At 34.8% G+C, this 25,402-nt stretch overlaps 3 protein-coding genes across 3 annotated transcripts; 2 read left to right on the top strand and 1 right to left on the bottom strand.

Annotated features, from left to right (window-relative positions):
• Positions 1-2,873: 2,873 nt before the first annotated feature.
• Positions 2,874-8,244, bottom strand: LOC106712622 (O-acyltransferase like protein). Its single transcript, XM_045683343.1, has 12 exons — positions 8,181-8,244; positions 7,671-7,810; positions 7,222-7,525; positions 6,689-6,800; positions 6,481-6,568; positions 5,886-6,052; positions 5,282-5,467; positions 4,659-4,838; positions 4,206-4,368; positions 3,705-3,882; positions 3,303-3,445; positions 2,874-3,022 (listed from the first exon to the last, which is right to left on the bottom strand). Exons 1-12 carry the CDS (start codon positions 8,242-8,244, stop codon positions 2,897-2,899), a joined length of 1,851 nt encoding a protein of 616 aa, XP_045539299.1. The 3' UTR covers positions 2,874-2,896.
• Positions 8,245-9,897: 1,653 nt separating this feature from the next.
• LOC106712609 (fatty acid-binding protein 2) lies at positions 9,898-12,521 on the top strand. The gene is made up of 4 exons (XM_045683283.1): positions 9,898-9,987; positions 11,266-11,429; positions 12,062-12,172; positions 12,416-12,521. The coding sequence occupies exons 1-4, from the start codon at positions 9,918-9,920 to the stop codon at positions 12,470-12,472; spliced, it is 402 nt and encodes a 133-aa protein (XP_045539239.1). The 5' UTR covers positions 9,898-9,917; the 3' UTR covers positions 12,473-12,521.
• A 9,257-nt stretch (positions 12,522-21,778) lies between these two features.
• LOC106712610 (fatty acid-binding protein 1) lies at positions 21,779-24,208 on the top strand. Its single transcript, XM_045683342.1, has 4 exons — positions 21,779-21,876; positions 22,664-22,830; positions 23,453-23,560; positions 24,137-24,208. The coding sequence occupies exons 1-4, from the start codon at positions 21,807-21,809 to the stop codon at positions 24,188-24,190; spliced, it is 399 nt and encodes a 132-aa protein (XP_045539298.1). The 5' UTR covers positions 21,779-21,806; the 3' UTR covers positions 24,191-24,208.
• Positions 24,209-25,402: the final 1,194 nt, after the last annotated feature.

The raw sequence follows: 25,402 nt of genomic DNA, 5'->3' as shown, positions 1-25,402 counted from the left end.
AATAAAACACGGTGGAGAAAATAATCACGTTTACTCTTCATTAATGTTATATCCGCAACAACCAATCATAGACATTTTTACATAGAGATATTGTGCCACAGATTACAACAAAACATTTTATTTTTATTGAAGTCTATATTTCACATGTACCTTTTTTGATATTTTGTAAAAACATATTAAAAATTAATAGCTTCCTTTTGCCTTCTTTTCGTTTTGTTTTTTCTTATTCTGGAAATATGGATTGTAGCTAAAGCATTGTTCGTTGTACATGAGCCTGTGAATCAATTATAACGAGTTGAGAAGTGATAAGCAGTGTATTCCTTGAATCCGATATTACCCATAGCCGCCCACAAGTGATCTCAATCAATAATAATTCTGATAGCGAGCCACCCCGGCCGTTTAAAGTAGTAAGTAGTAGTTCGTTTCAGCTAGTTTTAAATAAGCTGTATTTTCAGTACCTTTGAATTGGTTGTCACTTATTAGTAACTTATGCGTACTCAAAAACACATAGTTAATTATTAAAAATACATTTTATTCCACCTATTGTTTAAGTTTTTATCAAAAACTATTGTCAGTACATTTCTACGTACAAGGTCTAAGGTCAAGTGCCTGACATACTGTACAAGGATCAATATGACGTTAAAAATTATAGTTTTTACCACTGACAGAGGACCTACAGTTCATCTGTTTTCAGATTATATTATAAATATACTCGTAAGCTGAAAAAAATTAACAATTGTCGTGGAAAAAATCTTCTTCTCTTCTTCGTTCTCTTGAAAAAATAGAGACAACAACATGTATGTGACACGAAAGTCGAATTTCAAAGCTAAACCTTACTTTGGGTTTCTACTGCAGAGACACATATTGTTGTCTCTCTTTTCCACAGATAAGGAAAGACATAACAATATGTATTATATACAAGGATAGATACAAGGTAAGAGAGGCGCTACTATCGCAGTTAGTTCTGACGAAATATAATTATGTTAAAGCTACTTTAGTATAGAAAATTACTTAAAATATAAAAATGTTAATAACAAGTCAGCTATGGTTCGTCAAAGATCTTGTGGTAGTCGGAAAATATGAGAATTAACAATGTCATCTTGACGACGACATATTTGACCACTAAGAGAGCGGCAGCTACATTTAATTTTGCCATTTTAATAATATCGAAATTAAATCTAATAAATCCCGCATGATATTATGATATTTTGGTTAATTTAATGTATTTGGATGTATCGATTAAAATAGTAAAGAGGAGTAACAAGAACAGACTTCATAAGTTGCAAATAAATAGCTCGTAATTATAACATAGACGACTTTCGCAAGAAATTTTTGCTGACAAATTTTGAAAACCCTTAAAATTTGTAGGCCTAAATATTTTTATTAAAAAATGCCATAATATCCTTGTGGCACTATACAATACGTCAAGGATATTGTGACACTTTTTCGACATTAACAAGGGGCGCTAGTAAGCTATCGTAACTTATTTTAACTGGCCACTGTGTCAGATAACTTTCTTGTTCAATACTTTACTTAAATAGTAGTTTTCAGATGTCATGGTGAGTCTTGCGCCTAACAAATTGGAGATGTAGCGGTGCGTAGCAGGATGCGGGGGAATGACATTGCGCAGTGCCCCGATGACTTTGGGCTTCGAATTGAAAGTAATGATGGAATGGTCGACGCAGAGGCTCTAGTTAATTGTTCACTATGTAGGCGGCCAGTTTACAACTTTTTAAACTTGATAGATACCCTTCAGAAATATGGCCAACTCTTTAAGGCACACGGTACTTATTGGATAAAAAAATATTCCATTTTAACAGCCAGAACCTACGCCATAAGACCTATCCTAAACATGGCTTCTTATTGAATTATGGTTATTTAAATCTTCACTAAATAAAAACCAGTAAACGATATCTCCAGAAATAAGTCCTTGGTTTGGCAAACAAACAATTTTTTTCCTCCCCTTCTTTGTAAAATAATAATTATTATTCTCATTGTGTTATAAATTTATTCATCGTTATGTTTGTTAAAAAAACCCTTTAACATATTTTATATGAACTTATTAATATATTTCGGACGCAAAAAATGACGTCTTTTTGAATATTGTTGGTAATTAAACCAAATTATGCATATACATAAATAATGAACATATATGTTTATATGTAGGTGTACTTGTATGAATGTTGAAGTGACTTATTTCTACTTCACGCCTGTCTTCTGTGTGGTCATGGTATTGTTTTTTTTGTCTCTTGTCACTATAAGGCTATATTATCACTGATTAAGTTGCTAATCTTTTAATACTGTGATTAATGTGCTCCGACTCTTAAAAATATATAATTTTAAGTACTAACATAGATATAAGACATGTTACTGACTAGATAAGGGTGTAAAACTGAAATAAAGGAATTTTTTTTTATTGCACCTGTCGAGCCGATTTTCTTCAAAAGATGTTATTGCAGGCTCTACTTCTGTTAAATTACTATTTATAGTAGAACCAGGACAAGCAAGTGTCCAAGGCTTTGCAATATTTTTCTCGCTTTAGATATAGATGTTTCATGCTTATCCAGTTTTTATTGTATGTACAGTATATGAATACGCCTGCGACAAATCTAATTGCAAAGTAGCAAGAAAAACAAACAATAAAATAAAATTCAGAAATCATCAATTCATCACATCATTTTTACTAAAATATAATATTGGTGATAGACCCTCTGTTACATATATTTGCTGTGAAAGCGATAAAATGACTCCACCAGATCCCTTGTCTATACAGCTAGCAACAACGCAATACAATCTTGCTCTATATAGCTGAGTTATTTCAATGAGTAAACTTTTTACGTACACTGTTGTACTAGTTGTAATCGGCATAAGGTAACATGTTGCAGTGTACGTGTTGCTATTCATACTGCTTCCCTCTTGTGATATATGTAACAAATGTGCGTTGTATTGGCATTTCTACGAGCACCATTAAAGGTATTGCCAGTAGATATGAAGCGAACATCGTTATGATAACATCTGTTGCCTGAAAAAATAATATTTTTAATTCGAAACAATAAGTATCTGAAGACGAAAGGAATTAAGAGGTTTTTGGTGAGATTATTTCTACTAGTTTGAATAGCAAATAATTGATTGAATAGCTATAAGGCTAAATGTTCTGAAATATCGAACACGAAGATAACACTACCTATCACTACATTGCAATACGGTATTAGGATGAATTAATGTAGGAATTAGTAGAAAGTAATTTGCGATGTAAACTTATCAAAGAAAGTGTGACACATGAGTCGTGAGTTGTTACTTACAATAGCAAATACAGAAGTAGTAACAGCAGCGGTGCGGATGGCGACCAGCGTAATATTGATGGTGCGATGCAGCACCAACACGCATAGCGACAGTCGCGCCGGCACCTGCCAGCCGCTCCACGCCATAAAACGTCTATAGCAGTCTGTGCATCACAATGAAAAAACATTAGAATATACAGGTGTTCAACATATCTATTGCTAAATCCAGGGATGAGAAGGATTAAGCACCCACTTTTTTGTTTCTTTGTTGCAAGTCACGACCAAGTGAATAAAAAGCATTCATCAGAAGCAGTTCAATCTCATGTTAATGGATTTCATCACTATCGCTGTAATGCGTTTAGTTGTAAAGAAGAATTTCAGAAAAGAACCATCAAAATTTTTAATTTCAAGTAAATAACTTACTATCAAGTTTATCAGTAGAGCCATACAGGAGCAGAGCTGATAAAGCGGAGAACATTGGTCTCTCGATGGCAATGTACGTGGCCGTGGAGCGGCGCGTGGTCCAAGATGATATAATGTAGCCGCTGAGTACCCAAGCGAGACAGATCGGAACTGCTATGTGATACAGTTGTACTAGCCACTAAAAACATAGAAATGTCTTATTAAACGAATAACAAGATATTTGTGGTCAGTGAGAAAAAGGCTAGCAATTGAGTGCAATTCAAAACATTTCGTTTGTAAACAATCCTTACTTGCTATAGTTTCGTACTATCTCAGATATTCATCGGAAATGTAATTTTTTGTATAAATAAATTTAAAGCTGTGTGGTATGCCTTTTGTTTATACAAACTCACTTTAGAGAATTTGGAACATAGGAATAGATAGAAAGACATAGATAGTAAAAACGTTAAAATAGAACGATCTAATGGAAGAAGTTTATATTTTACTACGGCTTATATCTACTTTGATGCGCACCTTAGTATTTTTTATTTGATATCCTTGTTCTTTGGCATAGAAATGTAGGTGAGCTACGAACAGACCGAGCAGGCAAGCGGGAAGACTGCCCCACGGGGTAGTGTAGAAATACCAAAACGAGGACACGCCCTCAAATGTGTTGCGCATCACCCTGAGTAAATATTAACATTAAATCAAAAAGCAGCTTTTCTTTAAAGAATTTTGTATATTTTACTTCATTTAACTTTTTCAATATGCGCCTGACATTAGCGAGAAGGCAATATTTTGCTCTCGTAATTTAGGTCATGTTATAATTTAAGTGTACAATATCGCATACAATATTTACCTATTAATAATCATTTAATAATTGAAAAATTAAAAACCGACAAAGAAGATGTTCAGAGAAGAATAGCTAAAGAAATATTAAATAACAGTTATTTATAATACAATCAGAAGACTTACTCAGGTGATAACAAATACATTAAAGGTTTCCAATCATAGATGTAAGCTAAGCCAGAATTGACGACGCAGGAGGCGATAAACAACGCACCAATGATATAAAGAGCTCGTCGGCGATTGTTCAATAAAACGAGAGTCAAGAAGCATGTTACAAAATGGAGTTGCATATCAACCGCTAGGAACCTGTAAGTGAAATGGATTTATGAGTTAAGGTCTAAAGATCTAGTAGGATTTTCTGCAAATCTAGAATATCTTTAGCAGGCCCTGGACAATATTTATAATTATCTTGTCTATCAATAACTTGGTACAATTTGCGTCATGATTAAGTCTCACGATTACCTAGAATTTTCTCAATTTTATTGGTAAACCTGGTGGTGAAATACAAACAAATACCTAATTTAGGGAATTCGAGGAAAGGACACTAACCAAATGAAACCTCGCTCACCAAAACATACATACAAACCTTCTGCCAGCCGGGGAATAAGGAAAAAACAGTGTCACGCATGTTATGTTTCGCATTACGGTTTCAACCATGCACGAATGACCTTCAGGCAGACCTTGTATCAAACAAAACTGTACAATTACTATGAAATTAGGTTATGAACTAGATGTAACTTTTCCCTCACCAAGACTGCAGCATACACCATTTCTCAGGTTCAATCAGGTTCTGCAAATAGAAGGCGTGCAACCAGAACTTCTTCCTGCAGACATCGCTCTCGGGTATGACCAAGTCTGACCACAGCGGGCCGTCACCAGCCAGCCGCCACCAGCTAGACTTGAAGCCTACCATTAGGAGATACACTGGTGATATTCTGAAATATTGAAGCATACGATATGATTTATTCTGTCATTTCTGCAATTTTTGTCTAGTGTTTGTACTTTGTAATTACTACGTTCATTACATATATTTACTTGTTTTGATGTACGGACGTATGTATGTTTGTTACCACTAAATTTCAAGAGGGCCCAAGGAATTCGGATGCAACTTCGAACAGAGGTAGTGATATTTAGATTTTATTTTAATTTTACACGAACTAAGCTAAAAGTAAAGCCCACGGGTTATATTTTGGATAGTCTTAATTATCCTACTAGCTGTCGCCCGTGACTCTTTCCGCTCAGTTTTTTTTAAGTTAGTTCAAATTATTCTAAAATCTAAATTTCAATAAGATCTGTTGAACGGTCCAGCCATCCATACATTCAATCTTTTGCATTTGTAATATTAGTAGTTACCTTACAATTCTATACAAAATTGACAATGGTAACATAGAGATGCTGACTTTGTTCTTCTGAGAGTATGCTAGCAACATGTAAGCAAATAGGAAGTTTGAGACCACTACAAATACTTGGACTATTGAGGAGCCGTTCTTGAAAAATATCGACATCGGGTTTTTTTGAGCCTGCAATTAGAAATATTGTTATTTTATAATCACATTTCTTCCGATTGTAAAAAAATAACGCTCAATGTAGAATAAATATAAATTCGACGAGACAAAAATGACATTTAAGGAGCAGCATTTTTTTTATAACTACATACAGAGGCCTTGCACGATTTTCGAGAGTATTCGGAATGTCATTGGCTACATTTATATTAGACTTTCTTTTATATATATAGATTTGTACAGCACCGGGCGTTATCGGCCATAAAATACAACAACAAATCTTATGCAAATTTTGCGGACAAAGTTATGGTAACGCATATCAAAAATATTCTTGATTTACTTTCTGTTGTGTTTACTACGTTTGATCATAGCAATTACAAATCCTTCACTTATCACTGCTTAAGGGATTTCATATCAAACGTCTTTAAGAGTTCATTAATACTTACGGTTTCTAAGAAAATAGGGTTAGCAAGATGCACTTTATGGGTTATTTCAATCGCATGTCCTATTACCACGAAAAATAGCAAGAGCACCCTGAAAAGATAGAACGAGTTACTATAATTGAAGAACTATTACTTTAATTTTGTTTATTGTTTATTGCCAAACAGTTGTGTCATCTTCAAAATTAACATGACTATTTTTTGTTCACCTTACCTGGCTCCTTGTATAGGCGACAGCGCGGCTCGAATCGAATCACTGTCATCGTAGGTCCGAACGAGACGACGCCAATTCTCTTTTACTGACCAAGAATTCAGTATACTGTTCTCTGGAATTATAGAAGACACTAATATAGTCTGTACTAAAAAATAAATGAACAATGAGGCATTTGGTATAACCTACAATTTATTATCAAATTACTTTTTTAAGATCGTTAGATATGACCTCTTAATGGACAGGATATAAGCAGAAGTATTTTTAACCTATCTGATTTCGTCATTTTGGCGCTGACGGTTGCGGGTAGTAGTGGTGAAGAGGATTCGAACTAATATAGATATGGAACTGTCTGAAACCGACAAAGATCAACAGACTCGTTAAAGTCGGAGGTATCCATATATAGAGATCAGTGGCCAGATAAAATAGTACACTGCGTTTCTATTATCGTCGGGCCTTTAAAATCTGACTAAACTTGAGAAATATTTAAACTAAGTACATATATTAATTACGTAGAGATAAGACTACTTACTTACTTTTATTTCCTACAACAGCATGATACACAGTACCAATGGCATTTAAGACCAGCAAAACAACGACTACTGCTCCAACTATTATGTATGGTTGCTCATTATCTTCAAACGTCTTTGCTTGTTTGCTTTTCCGACAGTACTTCAGAGTCTTTAAAGTCGCGTTCATAGATAAAAGCTGAGTGCGATCTTGAACACATCTTTCGAAGCGAAGCGTTGCGTTGCGTTCAGAAGACTGGCAGCGGGAGCTAACACAGTAGCCTCGATGTAATAGAGTATGATTAAAGTGAATGGAGTTGGATGAATACTCCTGTAAAAAATTAATAGCAAGATTAAGAGATTTTTAAGTAAATAATCACTATTTGATTATAGCAGGATTTTTAAATCATAAGTTATATCAGACAGGTTAGTTATCTATTGAGAAGTAAACAAGTAGATAAAAACCGATTACATACCTTTAAGGAGTCAAACATCGAATTTGGGCTGTCAGAACTGAGTTGGAACGTACCAAGACAGTAAAGGCCATTCCTTTTCGACAAACATCGCTCGTAATTGTCCAAATGGAACAAACGTGGAAACCTATCGGTGTCATGCTCTAAAACATCTAATCATAATATTGTAACTAAATCGAAAATTTGATCCTTCGCAACAGATTTATAATAAGAAAAAAATTAGTTTTGTGTATTTTTTACCGTGGCAGCTAATCAGAAGAAGAGTTTTCCTAATTAACTTTATTTTACTCGCAATAAGTAAATACACTTATGGTCAACACAAAAGATGTTTACGTAATCTTACTTCTTACTATCTTACTAATATGATAAATCTGAATGTCTAGATGGATGGATGTTTTTTAGAAGTTATCTCTGGAATGGCTCAAAGGATCCTGATCAAATTTGGCACAGATGTAGAACATAGTCTGAAAGAACACATAAGCTATCGGGGTTTAATTTTAAGATTATAAATACCAATTTTTGTCGCAGCAACCGTCACAATTAATAAGAAACAGGATGCGACATTAAAAGGTAACATTTCGTCCACATTCATCCACACACAACTTTAAAAGCACAAATGACAGTGGCCTCCTAAGCTTCTGAGCTTTATATAAACTCAATTACCACATGGCCACTGCACTAAATCACTTTTTTATATAATTCTAATTTGCAAATTTAAATTAAATTAAAACTCCTTATTTTATAATTAAGATTTAATCTTTTTATTTCAAACCCGCAATATGTTGCTGTTAAAATTTAAATATATACAAGCTCACTCATATATACTTATCTTTATTGATGATCAAACTCATTACATAAATACTTATCTTTGATTTTAACAAAAACTATAGAATTATTTAATTTTGTATTAACCGTTGCCCGCGACTTTATTCGCGTAAAATTATAAAAATATAATAATAAATATAGCCGATATCAACTGAGATAGTGTCGCTTCGGAACAGTGAAAGAATTTTTCAAATCGGTTCAGTAGTTTCGGTTCCTATTCAATGCAAACAAACAAACAATCAAATCTTATCTTTTTATAATATGAGTATAGAAGAAGACATTATGAGTTGAATAATAATTATAAAATAAACTACATAGTTGTTGCCCGTTGTTTGATTTTTTTTGAACTACAATTAATTCTAGTTAAATCTTTATTACACTCGTATTTTTACGTTTATTCGATTAAGGCGCTTTTTTCACATTAACTGAATTTATTCGTTTGTTGAATTTAAAAAAGGGTATAAAGTACAAAGCTGCTGCGAATAGCCCGCTTGGTACAATACAGTGATCACATAGCAGATGGTACGTCTCATCATCAGCTCACTATACGACCCACCGAGAGGATAGGACATAGTCAACGTTGGCCAGTGCGGGTTGGTTGACTTCACACATATCATTGAATTTCTTCTCAGATATGTGCAAATAAGAACGTCGGATAAATGTACATATATAAATCGAAAAATACATTGGTACATAGCGGGATACGAACCCAGGACCTGCAGATTGCAAGTCAAGTTCTTAGCCCCTGAGCCACCGACGCACATGGTATGTCTGTCGGAGGCAATTAGATGTCCAATGAGTTTTATTTATCAATCCATCCATATTAGAAAAGGGATGTGGAATTGGCACGAACGACTATTAGCAGGGGAGCATATAAGTAGGGGAATCTTATATGGAATCAAAATGGTTTGATAGGTTTTGAAATGTGAAATTCGATTAGTATTCTTCGGCGGAGCATTTTATGAGTAAAAGTCATATGAGTATAATGTTACGCAAAATTAAGCGCCGTAAGAAACAGGTCATGACCGATTTTTAATACCTAAATCAACGATCAGATATCTTTAGCACTTAGTGAAATAAAAACGAACCATAAATAAGTTCTAATCAACGACGGTCAGGCGCGACACGGCGAGTGCCGACAGCTCTTAACCAAGTCCGTTTCTCAATAGTTAAAGTGCAAGGTATTTAAAATGCTATAAGATTAATTCTTTAGAAAAACAAATAAGATAAGACCATAACCATTATTTATAAGAACATAAAGTACAAATTGTATAATGAAGAAAGTCATTGAATTTATCATTAATCCGTGATTATCGTTTGATAAATGCTAGAATTGATAAATATGGCGATTGTAACCGGATGCATTAATTCGTTTTTGGAGTTGAAATAAACGAGGTGCTTATCCCAAAAATAATAATTACAAAAATGTCTTTCTACGGTAAAGTTTTCGCTCTTGAAAGCCAAGAGAATTACGAAGAATTCGTCAAGTCAATGGGTATGTAATAAATAATTATTTAACAGTGGTAGACGCCAGCAACAGCAACATCGGTTGCACGAATGAGTCTGCTCGCCCGGTGAAATACCACGACCACACAGAAGACAGGCGTGAAGTGGAAGCAATTCTGCGTTTCGTCTGATGAGCGTGGTACTGGAGAACTAATTTTAGTCCTCTTTCCCTTCCCACCCTTTTCTTACAAGGAAAGGAAGAGGCAGTGGATGTGAAGAAGGATGGGACACTTAGGAATGGGAAATATTCTCTTTCTTTGCGTCCCCTCCTCTGTATATGAAAGGTAAGCAACGCATCAGCAATTGCGGATGTGTATGGGCAACAGTCACTTTACTTTGCGGTGAATCAGGTCGCTTTCTAAAAACTTCTTTCACGTGTAATTCCATTAACTTTTGTTACAAAAAAAAAACTTTGTTTTATTTTTTGCATTTGGTAAAACTTTCAATTGGAAATGTCAAAATTCAAATGCTCAAATGACAGCAACGGCCATCGCCATTGGCTGAGTATTGCCATTACCATATCAACCATCCATCTTTGCTACTATTGCTTGCAATTCTTATCTCTTTCTTGCATAACATTTTTTTGCAATTAAATCACCTCCTAACTCCGAAGTGTGATGGTGTAAAAAAATATAGCCTTAAGCATGTCGTAAGTAAAGGACATTTCATTACAAAAAGAATTATTCAAAAATATGCCGTGATTGCTACGATCCTGCGTTATAAAAAAGTGTGTACACTTTATAACATTAGTATAGATATATTGAACAAATGTTGCCCTATCAGTCAAGTATTGACATTGAAAATGCTAAGTAGTATTAAGTGTTTAACTTTTACTCAATACACATCTATATCAAATATGTACTTCTACTGGTAACAAAAAATAGTTAATTTATATCAAATTCTACTAAAACAAATTTTTATAGTCAACTTTCCCGCAACTTCGTCAAGGCAGAATTAAAAGAAAAACCCGTAACAAGCGCGGCCTTGTGGATACATACAGACAAAAAAATGTTAAAATTGTTTTTTTTTTATCACTTACGCAAATATATCACGTGTAAGAAGTATGATTTTTTTTTCGATATTACATACAGATACTACAATTTCATTAATATATGTTTTTGTTCTCAGTTTTTTTTTAAAGTCGTATATTAATATCTATTTGTAAAAAAAAATCGGTAGTCTATGGTTCATTTCTAAATTTTTCACATCAAATATATCTAAATACATAACTCGTGTGTATTTAACCAATATTAATTCTTGGTTTCAGGTCTCCCCGAGGAGAAAACGAAGAGTCTATTGGAGTACAAACCAAGCCAGAAAATTGAAAAGAACGGTGACGAATACACTTTCACCGTCTACTCCAAGAATGGAGAAAAAGTGTACAAGTCTAAATCAGGCGAGGAGTTCGCAGACACCTTTAAAGACCTTCCCGTAAGTGTAGTAGTCCCCGAGTCGTAGTAGTGTAGTTGTTTGTGCCTTAACCTTGAGTGCGTTCTATTTTCTTAATGTGGTGATAAATGTTTTATTCTTTCTTTCTTTCTTCTTTCTATTATTAGTAAGACTTAAATATATCCACCATCTTTTTTTTTTAATCAATACAAACACTAAAGCTTTGTAAGCTTGTTAAAATTAAATAAATTTCTGTGCGGTCCTGTCCCAGTTGTTGAAACATTAATTGGCGCCAAGTGACATTTTAGGCTATCTTAGAACTTGATGTAGTATCTGTATTCAAAAACAGGTGAATGATTTGTTATCTGTGCATTTTATACTTATTCAAAGGGTACATTAAAATATCAGTCTTGCTCAAAAAGGAGTTTTATTACAAAACTAATATTTTTTTTAAAATTCTAACAGATAAGATATTGATTCGCTATTTTAGGTTAGAAAGATAGTAAACGCTATGCCCTGTTTTTTATTATCATCTAAAAGGTGTGTCTTGTCAACGGACTTTAATGCGATAAAATATACACACATACTTTGAAATAGTTGCAAAGATTTAAATTCGCACGTACGGTCGACTTTTTTTTTCAAAAAACTTAGCGGCTCATTTTTTTTATTTGCAGGTCAAAATTATATTCACTGTAGATGGCAATAAAGTGACGCAAATCATCAAATTCGACATCGGTTTCACTCTTACTATCAAGAAGGAATACTTTGATGACAAATTTATCGAGGTAAAATAATAGTAATACATCCAACTAGGTGCAACCTATTTGATATCGAGGTCAGCAGAGCCGTCATAACCTAGGGTACCTGGGCCTGAACACGGACGCTGGGCCCTGAGGCGCGAGTGTATGGACGTAATACTTTTACAAGTAGATGTGCATAGTTGGATTTCCCGATCGCCTAATATACTCGTAGTTAAGGTTTTAAAAGAAATAACATACACCCAAATTCTTCAAATTTTTCTTTTCTAGGAAATTTCTCATAGCTTGTGGGATGGTGTTGCCAGAAAAGTCTACAAGCCTTTATAAACGGCGCAAAGTAAATAAAGTTTGGAAACCTGATAACAGAAGTAACATTCACCTTAATTACTAATTACACGATAATTTGTTTAGTTTTTTTTAATAAATGAAAAAAAAAACAATGAAGTACTTCATTTATGTCTTTGTTTTATAACAGCCCTGACTAAGAGAAAAACATATATATCGTTGAAATAATAAAGCTCGTATGAAACTTAAGTACATAATATGTATGTTACAATTATATACTCTCTCGATATATATAGGTACATTGTTCATACGGATATATTCGAAAGATGAATTTAAAGGACACAGGAAAATACTGTAGTTACCACTGATCATAGACATCTGGAAGAAGTTAAAATGTGTAATCTAATTTAATTGGACAGAAAAGGGAATGTACTGAAAGATAATACTGTTCCCCTAGTAAATCCACTGCCCTTCTCATCCCTTCCTCGTTAAAAATGATTAGAAACGAGAATAGGGCTAGAATTATGCATCTCACATACACATATTTGATGAAGAGAGAAATGCTGTCTTCTGTGTGTACAGGAGGAATGGGAACAAGGTGGCTGTCTTCTGTGTGGTTCTCTACCACTATTAATTATTAATGACACAAAAGTACTTAAAGGCAACAAATAAAATAGAGATAACATATGTTTTCTAAAATGTTTCGGTTGTGGAAAACGACGATAATAATTAACTTGTGGAAAAGTTCACTCCATAAGTAACAAGCTATCACCCGCGACTTAGTGCGCGCCGAATTATAAAACAAAAGAACAATGGCAGAAAAATAGTTGAAAAAAGAAATGTCATATAGATACAATTAATTTACATATTTTTTTAATAATTTACGTAAATAATTCTATTTTTGTTGAAGCCACAGAAACATAATAATTTAAAGGATGTATATTGACTTTTCACTCATTAAAGTGTTCCCACCGTTTAAAAATTGTCGTATTTTGGTAATTATATTTAGCAAAGTGTATGAATTAGAAATTATTATTATGTATTATATTCCAATACTTACTTTCAAATAGATACTTATTATTTATAATAGGTGTAAACTTAGTGAAAAAAATATAGTTCTTTGGGCTTCAGGCATTTTTAAATGACTGCAAACCGTACTACGTAACTATTCGGTTTTAGGGTTATGGCAACATTTAAAATGTCACGCATGTCTTCAAACTTGTCAAACTTCGTCCACGTCGTCTAATACTCCCTTGTGTGTCGGTTGAGTTCGTGTGGCGCTTGTAGCAAAGATTACCTACACGCCGCGTGACAGCTAGAGGTGCTCTTATATATTTTCAAAATCAGCCACATAACTCTTATATAACTCGTAACCACCACCAGCCTGATTTATAACGATACAGTTCTATCTAAATTAATCTAATTTAATATTCAAAATAAAATCACGTAGTAGATATTTACTTAAATTACCACCTTCATTGTGAATTTTCTCTAGCTGTCATTATGACATAAACTTAAAAAACGATCCCGCCGCAGCACATGTCGAATGAACACCTTTTCTTTTGAATAAATGTCTTTCTTTCTTTCTTCTTTCTTTCTTAAAAATTAAAAACAAAATATCTATTTTTGCGGCTTTCTCAGGCCGAAATTCTTTCAGATATTTGCTCCGCGACTAATTCTTATCGTTTGAAGATATTTTTCATTCTTAGATGGTATCATTTAGCCTCAACTATTCTGTGTTTTTCCAGACCAGTTTTTACATCTATATCAAATTTCGGCCAGACTCGTTAAGCTGTTTTGGAGATACCGAATGACAATCATCTATGTATCTAATCATTCGTATTAATGTTAGTAAGATATCTTATGTGCATTTTAATGCATGGTCACAATGGTTTACATAATACCAGTTTTATGCCAGCGCTGATTTTGAACGCTACTGTCCTACTGTACTGGAATAATGTAAACCAGGCTTTATGATAATATGAATCGGAAGATAAAGCTAAATGATATTATTTTAAATCCTCCTTATATTGATACAAGCGATTACAATTAGTTAAGGTTATGTACAAAGTGCAACTGACTCACTTTTTTATCGTTATCAATTAGTAATTCGTAAAAACAAATTATCTATAGAATTAGGTATTTGATCAGAAAATATTTATAAAAAAAATAAATTAACAAGGAAATAATGCATTTAACTCTACTTCTAAATAATCCTCGCAATAATATAAACTCCAACCGAACGTAAACAAAAATGTCACACGTTTCGCAATGACTGAAAAAAAGCATAAAAAATGAAATTAAACTTTTATCCATTTTTCTCTGTGTTAATCTATATATTCTAGCTGTCGTCCGCGACTCCGTCCGCGCGCAGTTAAAAAAAAAATAAAAATAGATGTTGGCCGATTCTCAGACCTACTGAATATGCTCACAAAATTTCATGAGAATCGGTCAAGCCGTTTCGGAGGAGTACGGTGACGAAAACTGTGACACGAGAATTTTATATATCTATATACAGTCAAAACCGTTTATAGCGACATCGTTTAGAACAACATACCGGTTAAATTGACCAAAATCAAAGGTCCTGGCTGAATGTTATTACATATCTTTCCTATTAATACCTGTCACCGGTTGTTACAACTATCGGTTTTTACGACTCAATATGAGTAGTCCCTTCGATGTCGTTATAACAGATTTTGACTATATAAAAGAAAGTCGTGTTAGTTACACTATTTATAACTCAAGAACGGTTGAATCGATTTGACTGAAAATTGGTGGGCAGGTAGCTTAGAACCAGGAAACGGACATAGGATAATTTTTACCCCGTTTTCTATTTTTTATTCCGCGCGGACGGAGTCGCGGGTAAAAGCTAGTTAGATATATATAAAAGAAAGTCGTGTTAGTTACACTGTTTATAACTCAAGAACGGCTGAATCGATTTGACTGAAAATTGGTGGGCAGGTAGCTTAGAACCAGGAAACGGACATAGGATAATTTTTACTCCGTTTTCTATTTTTTATTCCGCGCGGACGGAGTCGCGGGTAAAAACTAGTAAGATGTATAAAAGAAAGTCGTGTTAGTTACACTATTTATAACTCAAGATCGGTCGAACTGATTTGACTGAAAATTGGTGGGCAGGTAGCTTAGAACCAGGAAACGGACATAGGATAATTTTTACCCCGTTTTCTATTTTTTATTCCGCGCGGACGAAGTCGCGGGTAAAAGCTAGTAGATTATAATTATGACGGTATTAAAATTTGATAACTAGAATAATTGAATATTTCCAGGTTTAGCACAGGATATTGTACAAAAACTAAGTAACTCCAAGCCCAAATACAAATTAGAGAAGAATGGTGACACTTACACTGCGACGACGTTCACTGACAGCTACAACAAAGTCGTCTCCTTCAAGCTCAACGAGGAGTTTGACGAGAAGGTGCTAGGCGGACGCGATGTAAGTATTTATACGCAAAAGATGAGAATATCTCCCTTTACTATGTGTCCCCTCTTCCGTCAAATCCCCACCCCGCTTCCATACTCCCCTTTATAAGAAAAGGCGAAGAGAACTAAATTTATGCCTCAGGCACCAAACTCACCGGACGAAACGTGGAATTACATCCACTTCACGTCTGTCTTCTGTGTGGTCGTGGTATTGCACCTGGCGAGCCGACTCATTCGTGCACCTGATGTTGTTGCTGGCGTCTTCCACTGTTGTGAAACACTATTTACCACATAACTGTGTAAAATATCTTTATCTCACAATTTCCACTACATAAATGAAAGTCGCAATGTCCACTGTATAATAGAATTATACGTACCTCTGTTTACAATTTCGGCGTTGGTTTTCAAAGTTTCTTGCAATGCTTACTAACTTCTCTTACATATTTTATGACGCTATAAAAGTTGAATTAGTTACATTTTTTACACTAAACTTATCTATCTTTTATACTAAACAGTCGCAAAACGAGCAAACGTCCACCTGATTTGGCTAAAATAGCGAAGCTTATAGACATCTTCAGCCGACAGACAGTTAACGCTAGTTAAGTTCAAGACTTAAGTTCTTGATTGCCTCTGTTTAGGATACTGTATAGACGTTATTGAACTTATTATAATTTAATGTATACCTTTTCAAGGCAAAGACAACCTTCAGTCTTAACGGTAATACCCTTACGCAAGTCCAGAAGTTCAATGAGGGCACCATAACTACAAAGAGGGAATTCTTTAATGACAAAATGATCGTGGTAAGCTTTTTATCTTTTTATATGTTTTGTCTGAGAAACAAAAAGTAACTTTAAGCGTTATTCCTCTATTTGTGATGGCGAATAGTTTATGTATTTTTTTTAAAGTTGTGTAGTTTCGTAAGGCCCTTCGTACACAAGGCAACGTCAATCTTCGAAGCCTGAACCTGATTATATAGATTGTCGTGAAAAAAGTTGCTGCGATTTTCAAGATGGCGCAGCAAATCTATACAATTGACATGTAGTCGCTTTGCCTGTACCTACTGATTGCATAGACGACGCGTGTCGACGATTCAACGTTATGTGTAGGGAAAACAATATTAGTTTCAACGGTTTACGTTGCCTTGTGTACGAAAGGCCTAAGAGATTGCTTATTATGTACAAAGTAATTAATTTTATGAACCCCTATCGCAATAATAAGAGCAAATAAACATTTTCAAATATTCCAACTAACAACAAGCAGCAGGAAAATAAAAAAAAACATCTAATCTCCTCCTTTAAATACGAAAACACGAAAAGTAAATGTTAGTTAAAAATTATATTATTCATAACCGTCATTTTTATTTCAGACAATTAACAGAACTGGCTGGGATGGTACAGCGACCAGATATTTCAAAGTTTAATGTCTAATTTAATCAATAATTTATATTTTTTATAATATTTTTTAATAAAAACTTTCACAACTATATTATTTACAAACTTTTATTTCTTTCTCCCTTTACAAATCTCTGTTTACCTGATTTTTGTAGTGTAATTTAATCCAACACAAGACTTGAACCGTGCAATCAAATACATATACATTGCCCTATTTTTTATTTCTATTGTTCTTAAATAACGTAATTTTGTGTATAAAATGAATTTATTTTAAGTAATTTGAGTAAATGGTTATCAACTGCCGTACTAAAAATCGCTTAATCAATGAGGGCGCTCCTTAGTGTAATTTTTACCTGTCCTAGTACTATAATAGCCACTAACAGGCTAGGTAGGGACTAACATCATTTTCTAGTACGATATGCAAGTGTGACATATCTGTAAAATTGCGTTTTCCTGGTGTACAGATTACTGTAATTGTAAGCAGAGCGTAAACATCGGACACTATAACCGGTCCCGCTGTGACGTAATCGATGTTTAGCTTGCGACAGTCAGAATTAGCTTACTTCCACTGTCTCCTATACGTACATGAAGAATGGAGACAAAGTGTCTGTCTTCTGTGTGGTTGTGGTATTGCAGTGACGTAAAAAGCCGTCTGCAAACTCTACCACTATTACTTATTTATAATACAACAGTACTTAAAGGCAAATAAAATAAAGTTGATAGTAGTGTAGATAGTAGTAGTGAAGTAGGTCATTGGATAGATACGGAGGATGGAAACTGTTGCACCGACCCAACATGAGTGGGATAAGGACTGGGAGATTATGAACCATGACTTTCCAATGCCCATATAACATATTGCCATTCCTCTTCTTCTTGTTTGCAAAAATAGAGGTAACATATGTTTTCTTAAATTTTTCGGTAGTGAAAAACGACGATAATAATTCACTTGTGGAAAAATTCACTTCATAAGTAACAAGCTATCACCCGCGAGTCCGGCCGTGCGAAATTTAAAAAATGTGAGCCGTCATGGGACGCCCGGCAGATGTGAAACATCGTGTGTGTACAAGTAATATGCATAAAATATTAAATATTATAATTAAATAAGTAAATAAATAATAATAATAATAATAATGACCGGTCTGAGGGTTGAGTAATGTTAGTCGATGTCACTATTCCACATGACGAGAATCTCGTGAAAGCTGAAAAAGAAAAATTACTAAAATATTTAGACTTGGCTCACGAGGTAACCGCCATGTGGCGTATGAAATCGACTACCATTATTCCGATAGTCGTATCGGTGAATGGACTGATAGCGAAGAGCTTCGACCAACATCTTAAGAAGCTCTCGCTAAACAGTTGGATTAAGGGCCTGATACAAAAGGCAGTTATTTTAGAAACTACGCTTTGGGGACCTTTTCGGGGAAACCGAGGGTTTTGTCTGTGCGATACAGGATCAGGTTATTAAGACCAACAACTATCGGAGATACATCCTAGAGGACGGCACCGTCGACATTTGTCGAGCATGTCGCCGTCCCGGTGAGTCACTAAGACATGTTATCTCCGGTTGTTCGGCGCTTTCTAACACTGAGTATCTGCACAGACACAACTTAGTAGCCCGGATTGTCCATCAGGAGCTCGCTCTGAAGTATGGTCTTCTGGATGTTAGACTGCCTTATTATAAGTACGTCCCGGAAGCCGTGCTCGAAAATAACCGCGCCAGGCTCTACTGGGACCGGTCCATCATCACAGACAGGACTATTCCAGCGAATAAGCCTGACATTGTGCTGATGGACCGGGCACAGTCAGGGATATTTTTGGTTGACATAGCGATCCCCCATGACGAGAATCTCGAGAAACAGAAAAGAAAAGAAAATATCTAGACTTGGCACGAGGTTTTTGACATGTGGGGTGGCTTGTCGACTGAAATTATACCGATAGTGATTTCTGCAAACGGTTTAATTAGTCAGTCAGCCTCTCTGGATACTTGAGGAGGCTGGGGCTCCGGGACGGTGTGCTCCGAGCTCGAATGCAGAAAGCGGAGCTTCTCGATACCGCCCGAATTGTCCGCCGGTTTCTTTCCCTTTCTCCCTGACCCTTGGCCGTCTGGTCTCCCCTGCCGAGGGAATCCCACCTGGCTAGGATTATTTATGTATGTATGTATAGTGTTTAATTTAAGTTTTATATATATGTATATATCGTATATACGCAGTACATTTATTAGTTTATATTTTACCATTATTTATTTACTTTATCTATCACTAGCTTTTACCCGCGACTCCGTCCGCGCGGAATAAAAAATAGACAACGGGGTAAAAATTATCCTATGTCCGTTTCCAAAAACCAGCCAGGCGGAGACAGAATTAATATAAAAGAAATAATAATAATAATAATAAATAATATTAAATATTACTAAAATAATATATATATATACATGTATATGTATACCTCAGTATAGCGTGGCGACCCGTCGCCACGGCAAGAGTCGCCACGCCTACAATTCGGTTTATAAGTGAGCCTATAGATGTTTCACATCAAAAAAATAATTAGTAGCATACGTGTTCTTCCAGACTATGTTCTACAGCTGTGGTTCTACAATGGTTTATATTATGCCAGTTTTAATCCAGCGCTTGTTTTTGAACGCTACTGTCCTATTTTACTGGCATAATGTAAACCAGTCTCTATAATAATATGAATCGAAAGATGTTCTGAACTTTGTACTGTCAAGGCTAAATGATATTATCTTAAATGCTACTTATATTGATACGAGCGATTACAATAAGATTAGGTTATGTACAAGGTGCAAATATAAAAGTTACTAGCTGTCGCACGCGACTCTGTCTGCGCAGAATTAAAGAAAATACTTAACAAGTAGCCTATGTGTTCTTCCATATGTTCCTTGTTCTACAACGGTGCCAAATATCATAAAGATTCTTTGTGCCGTTCCGGAGATACCTGCAAACATCCATACATCCATCCATCAAAACATTCACGTACATAATAGTAGTATGATTGACTCACTTTTTTATCAATTAGTGATTCGTAGAAATAAATTATCTATAGATTATTTAAGTTGTAATGAAACGTACGAAGGTAAATTCAATCTGGGTTTATATCCTTACTAATATTATAAATGCAAAAGTAACTCTGTCTGTCTATCTCGCTTTCAAGCCAAAACTACAGAACTGATTTAAATGAAATTTGGTACACAGATAGTCTACAGCCTGAGTAAGGACACACAGCAAATTTTTAACGCGAAAAAGAGGTTATAAGGGGTAAAAGTAGGGGTGGAAATTCGAATGGAAGTATTGTCATTATTAAGTTAGAAGTTTGAATCTAATATTTTAAGCTGCTAAATCGATATAAATAAGGACATATAAAGATTGTATTAGTTTTACCCTCAGTGTTGCAATATAACAAAAGGAAATAGGGGATGAAAGTTTGTATGGGAGTAGATGAGTATATGTGAATATTTTGGAAGTTTAATATGTTTTATTGTAATTTTTTATAAGTTTAAGTAAAATTCCACAACAACAACTAAATTCACGACCGTAACCCAGAGGGTTAGGCAGAGACCAAGCACCTACATTTGGCACGGTCCTGGCACACATCTCTCTATGTCTACATCCATACACCAACGCATAACACGTTGGTGAAGTAAAACAATAAGCCTTAAAAAATGCTAACCGAAAACAGTATTTCACGCGGACGTATATAGATATATATATATATATCTATATACGTATATAGATATATATATATATATCTATATACGTCGTATGTATCTATAATATATATATATATATATTATGACCACAATAATTGCCTTCCAAAAAAGTAATAAACTTTTTTTATATTCTATGGTGACGAACAAGTATGTGGTCACCTAAAATTGCAGATGCATTGCCTACCTTAATCCATGGAGGACACTCAGAAATAAGATATTTCCCCCTCCTATTCGCCAAATGCACTTCCCATTCCCATCATTTCCCTAAAAGAAAAAGGTGGGAAGAAACGAGGACTAAAATAACGCCTCCGGCACCACACTCATCATACGAAACGCAGATTGCTTCCACTTAACGCCTGTATTCTGTGTGGTCGACTTATCACATTCTATTGCACTACACAAAAATACATGGTAATAAATATGTGAAAGTACAGATAATACACAATACTTCAAAATAAAGTAAAGACATAGCGTGAGTGAATAACATGGACTACGGACTTCTATTTGCACATATATATCCACGTACATACACGTCGGTTTAGCAAAAGCAGTACCTTCCAGTATTATACTATACCTTTTTGTAGCATTTGCCTCTAAAAATATTATCCAGTTAACGTTTTCAAGATTTAGTTTAATTAATAATTTTTATCACATCATCGACACCCCGTTATAAAAATAATTCATGTGAATTTATAATTTGCGCTATCATTTTGCTATCTATATAGCAGAGTGGTTATATAGGTCGATTATCGACATTTTCATTTAGTAGTTGTTCAAATTCAGTTCCGAGTTCACAATCGCTAAAAAATATTTAAAAAAAATGGCGTTCGCAGGGAAAGTTTACGTACACGACAGAGACGAGAATTTCGAAGGCTTTGTTGCTACTTTGGGTATATATACTCTAATTTAATCACTTAAAATCTTCTACTGTTTTTCTGGGTCATAATTATTTTAGCCTTTACTAATCTACAGATGCACAAAGGACTCTTTTTACTTCTCGGTTTAAGGTCTTTTGGCTCATCCACGTCCAGTCCTGCATCCTCACGATGTCATCTACTTACCTTTTTTACCGATCATATAATCGAAAAGTAAATAAACTAATAATGAAAGTTTAATATCGTTCAAAAATTTTTAAAAATGATTTTAAAAAGTTTCCACTGCAGTAAGATTTGAATTGTGATGTTGACTTTTTTTCGCCTCTTTCAATATTTCTCACAAAAATGTTATCATAAATAATGGTAAAATTAAATTTAAATTAAATTGAACTTTTATTCTTTTTTTTCTGTGTTAATAGATTATAGGTAGATAGGTAATTAGGTAGGTAGTAGGTAAAAGCGTCGGTGGCTCAGGGGTTAAGCACTTGACTTGCAATCTGCAGGTCCTGGGTTCGAATCCCGCCATGTACCAATGTGTTTTTCGACTCTCGATTTACATATGTACATTTATCGTGATGCAAACTGCACATATCTGAGAAGAAATTCAAAAGATATTATGTGTGAAGTCAACCAACCCGCACTGGGCCAACGTGGTTGACTATGGACTAGTCACCCCAAAAACTTGGGGTAGGCTCCGAGCCCTTCAGTGGGGACGTATAGTGAGCTGATGATGATGATGATGAATAGATTATAATTATGACGTTATTAAAATTTGATTACTAAAATAAATGAATATTTCCAGGTTTAGCACAAGAAATTGTACAAAAACTAAGTAACTCCAAGCCCAAATACAAATTAGAGAAGAATGGTGACACTTACACTGCGACGACGTTCACTGACAGCTACAACAAAGTCGTCTCCTTCAAGCTCAACGAGGAGTTTGACGAGAAGGTGCTAGGCGGACGCGATGTAAGTATTTACACAGACAAGAAGAGAATATTTCCCCTTACTATTTGTCCCCGCCTCCGACAAATCCCCACCCGCTCCCATCCTTCCCTTTATAAGAAAAGGCGAAGAGGACTAAGTTTATGCCTCAGACACCAAACTCAACGGACGAAACGTTGAATTACTTCCACTTCACCTCTGTCTTCTGTGTGGTCGTGGTATTGCACTTGGCGAGCCGATCCATTCGCGCAACAACATGTTGTTGCTGGCGTCTACCATTGTTGTGAAACACTATTTACCACAAAACTGAATAAAAAAATTTTATCTCACAATTTCCACTACATAAATGAAAGTCATAATGTCCGCCGTGAAATGGAATAAGACATAGTGACTTCTCTTATATGTTTTATGACGCTATGAAAGTAGAATTACATTTTTTATGCTGTCTATATCCTTTATACTAAACTGTCGCAAAACGAGCAAACGTCCACCTGATTTCGCTAAAATAGCGCAGCTCATAGACATCTTCAGCCGACAGACAGTTTACGGTAGCTCGGTTCAAAGTGTAAGGTTCTTGATTGCCTTTGTTTAGGATACTGTATAGACGTTATTGAACTTATTATAATTTAATTTATACCTTTTCAAGGCAAAGACAACCTTCAGTCTTAACGGTAACACCCTTACGCAAGTCCAGAAGTTCAATGAGGGCACCGTAACTACAAAGAGGGAATTCTTTAATGACAAAATGATCGTGGTAAGCTTTTTATCTTTTTATATGTTTTGTCTGAGAAACAAAAAGTAACTTTATGCGTTATTCCTCTATTTGTGATGGCGAATAGTTTATGTATTTTTTTAAAGTTGTTAATCCTAGACGAAAAGAGTTTTGTAGTTTCGTAAGGCCCTTCATACACAAGGCGAAGACAATTTTCGAAGCCCAGTCTCGAAACCCGATTGTATATATTGTCGTGAAAAAAGTTGCTGCGATTTTCAAGATGACGCAGCAAATCTATACAATTGACATGTAGTCGCTTTGCCTGTACCTACTGATCGAAAAGACGACGCGTGTCGACGATTCAACGTTATGTGAAGGGAAAACAATATTAGTTTCAACGATTTACGTTGCCTTGTGTACGAAAGGCCTAAGAGATTGCTTATTATGTACAAAGTTATTTATTTTATGAACCCCTGTCTCAATAATAAGAGCAAATAAACATCTTCAAATATTTCAACTAACAACAATCAGCAGGAAAATAAAAAAATCATTTAATCTCCTGAAAAGTAAATGTTAGTTTAAAATTATATTATTCATAACCGTTCATTTTTATTTCAGACAATTAACAGAACTGGCTGGGACGGTACAGCGACGAGATACTTCAAAGTTTAATGTCCAATTTAATCAATAATTTTTTTTTTTATTCTTAATAAAACTTTCAAAACTATATATTTTACAAACTTTTATTTCTTTCTCCCTTTATAAATCTCAGTATACCTACTTTTTGTAGTGTAATTTAATCCAACTCAAGACTTGAACCGTGCAATAAAATAAATATACATTGCCCTATATTTTATTTCTATTGTACTTAAATAACGTAATTTTGTGTATAAAATGAAGTGAATTTTATAACATGAATAGGTTATAAAGTAAGTAATTTGAGAAAATGGTTATGTAATTAAACGAGGGCGCTCCCTAGTGTAATTTTTACCTGTCCTAGTACTATAATAGCGACTTACAGGCTAGGTAGGGACTAACGAGTACTACTGTGAGTCTTGATTTAATGCACCCCTACATCATTTTCTAGTACGATATGCAAGTGTGACATATCTGTAAAATTGCATTTTCCTGGTGTACAGATTACTATAATTGCAAGCAGAGCGTAAACATCGTACACTATAACCGGTCCCGCTGTGACGTAATCGATGTTTAGCTTGCGACAGTCAGCATTAGCTTACTTCCACTGTCTCCTATGCATACACAAGGAATGGAGACAAAGTGGCTGTGTTCTGTGTGGTTGTGGTATTGCACTGTCGTGATAAGCAGTCTGCGTACTTTATCACTATTATTCAATTATAATACATAAAAACTTAAAGGCATCAAATAAAGCGAGTTGAATGGGAACGTCGGGAAAAAATAAACACGTAGGTAATTAGATAGATATACGGAGGATGGAAACTGTTGCACCGACCCTACATGAGTGGGATAAGGTCTGGGAGATTATGAACCATGACTTTCCAATGCCCATATAACATATTGCCATTCCTCTTATTCTTGTTTGCAAAAATAGAGATGACATATATTTTCTTAAATTTTTTGGTTGTGGAAAATGACGATAATAATTCACTAGTTCATAAGTAACAAGCTATCACCCGCGAGTCTGGCCGTGCGAAACTTAAAAAAAAAACCTTTATTAGTCGGCTACTAAGTTCTTCCAGACTATGTTCTGCAATTGTGGTTCAACAATGGTTAATATTATGCCAGTTTTTTACCAGCGCTGATTTTGAACGCTACTTTCCTAATGTACTGGCATAATGTAAACCAGTCTCTATAATAATATAAATCGAAAGATGTTCTGAACTTTGTACTGTCAAGGGTAACTGA

Source organism: Papilio machaon, chromosome 21, assembly GCF_912999745.1.
Source record: "Papilio machaon chromosome 21, ilPapMach1.1, whole genome shotgun sequence".
Taxonomy (NCBI): Eukaryota; Metazoa; Arthropoda; class Insecta; order Lepidoptera; family Papilionidae; genus Papilio; species Papilio machaon.
This window is presented reverse-complemented; position numbering and strand designations above follow the sequence as displayed.

What these genes read in the sequence shown, in the direction of transcription:
- LOC106712622 (XM_045683343.1), bottom strand. Translation starts at nt 8,244, where the DNA reads ATGTTACCTTTTAATGTCGCATCCTGTTTCTTATTAATTGTGACGGTT. An exon ending in TGGTGTATGCTGCAGTCTTG is followed by an intron (nt 4,839 to 5,281) that starts GTGAGGGAAAAG and finishes TTTCACTTACAG; the next exon opens with GTTCCTAGCGGTTGATATGC. An exon ending in CTACTTCTGTATTTGCTATT is followed by an intron (nt 3,023 to 3,302) that starts GTAAGTAACAAC and finishes TTATTTTTTCAG; the next exon opens with GCAACAGATGTTATCATAAC.
- LOC106712609 (XM_045683283.1), top strand. Translation starts at nt 9,918, where the DNA reads ATGTCTTTCTACGGTAAAGTTTTCGCTCTTGAAAGCCAAGAGAATTAC. An exon ending in ACACCTTTAAAGACCTTCCC is followed by an intron (nt 11,430 to 12,061) that starts GTAAGTGTAGTA and finishes TTTTATTTGCAG; the next exon opens with GTCAAAATTATATTCACTGT. An exon ending in TTGATGACAAATTTATCGAG is followed by an intron (nt 12,173 to 12,415) that starts GTAAAATAATAG and finishes TTTCTTTTCTAG; the next exon opens with GAAATTTCTCATAGCTTGTG.
- LOC106712610 (XM_045683342.1), top strand. Translation starts at nt 21,807, where the DNA reads ATGGCGTTCGCAGGGAAAGTTTACGTACACGACAGAGACGAGAATTTC. An exon ending in AGGTGCTAGGCGGACGCGAT is followed by an intron (nt 22,831 to 23,452) that starts GTAAGTATTTAC and finishes TACCTTTTCAAG; the next exon opens with GCAAAGACAACCTTCAGTCT. An exon ending in TTAATGACAAAATGATCGTG is followed by an intron (nt 23,561 to 24,136) that starts GTAAGCTTTTTA and finishes TTTTTATTTCAG; the next exon opens with ACAATTAACAGAACTGGCTG.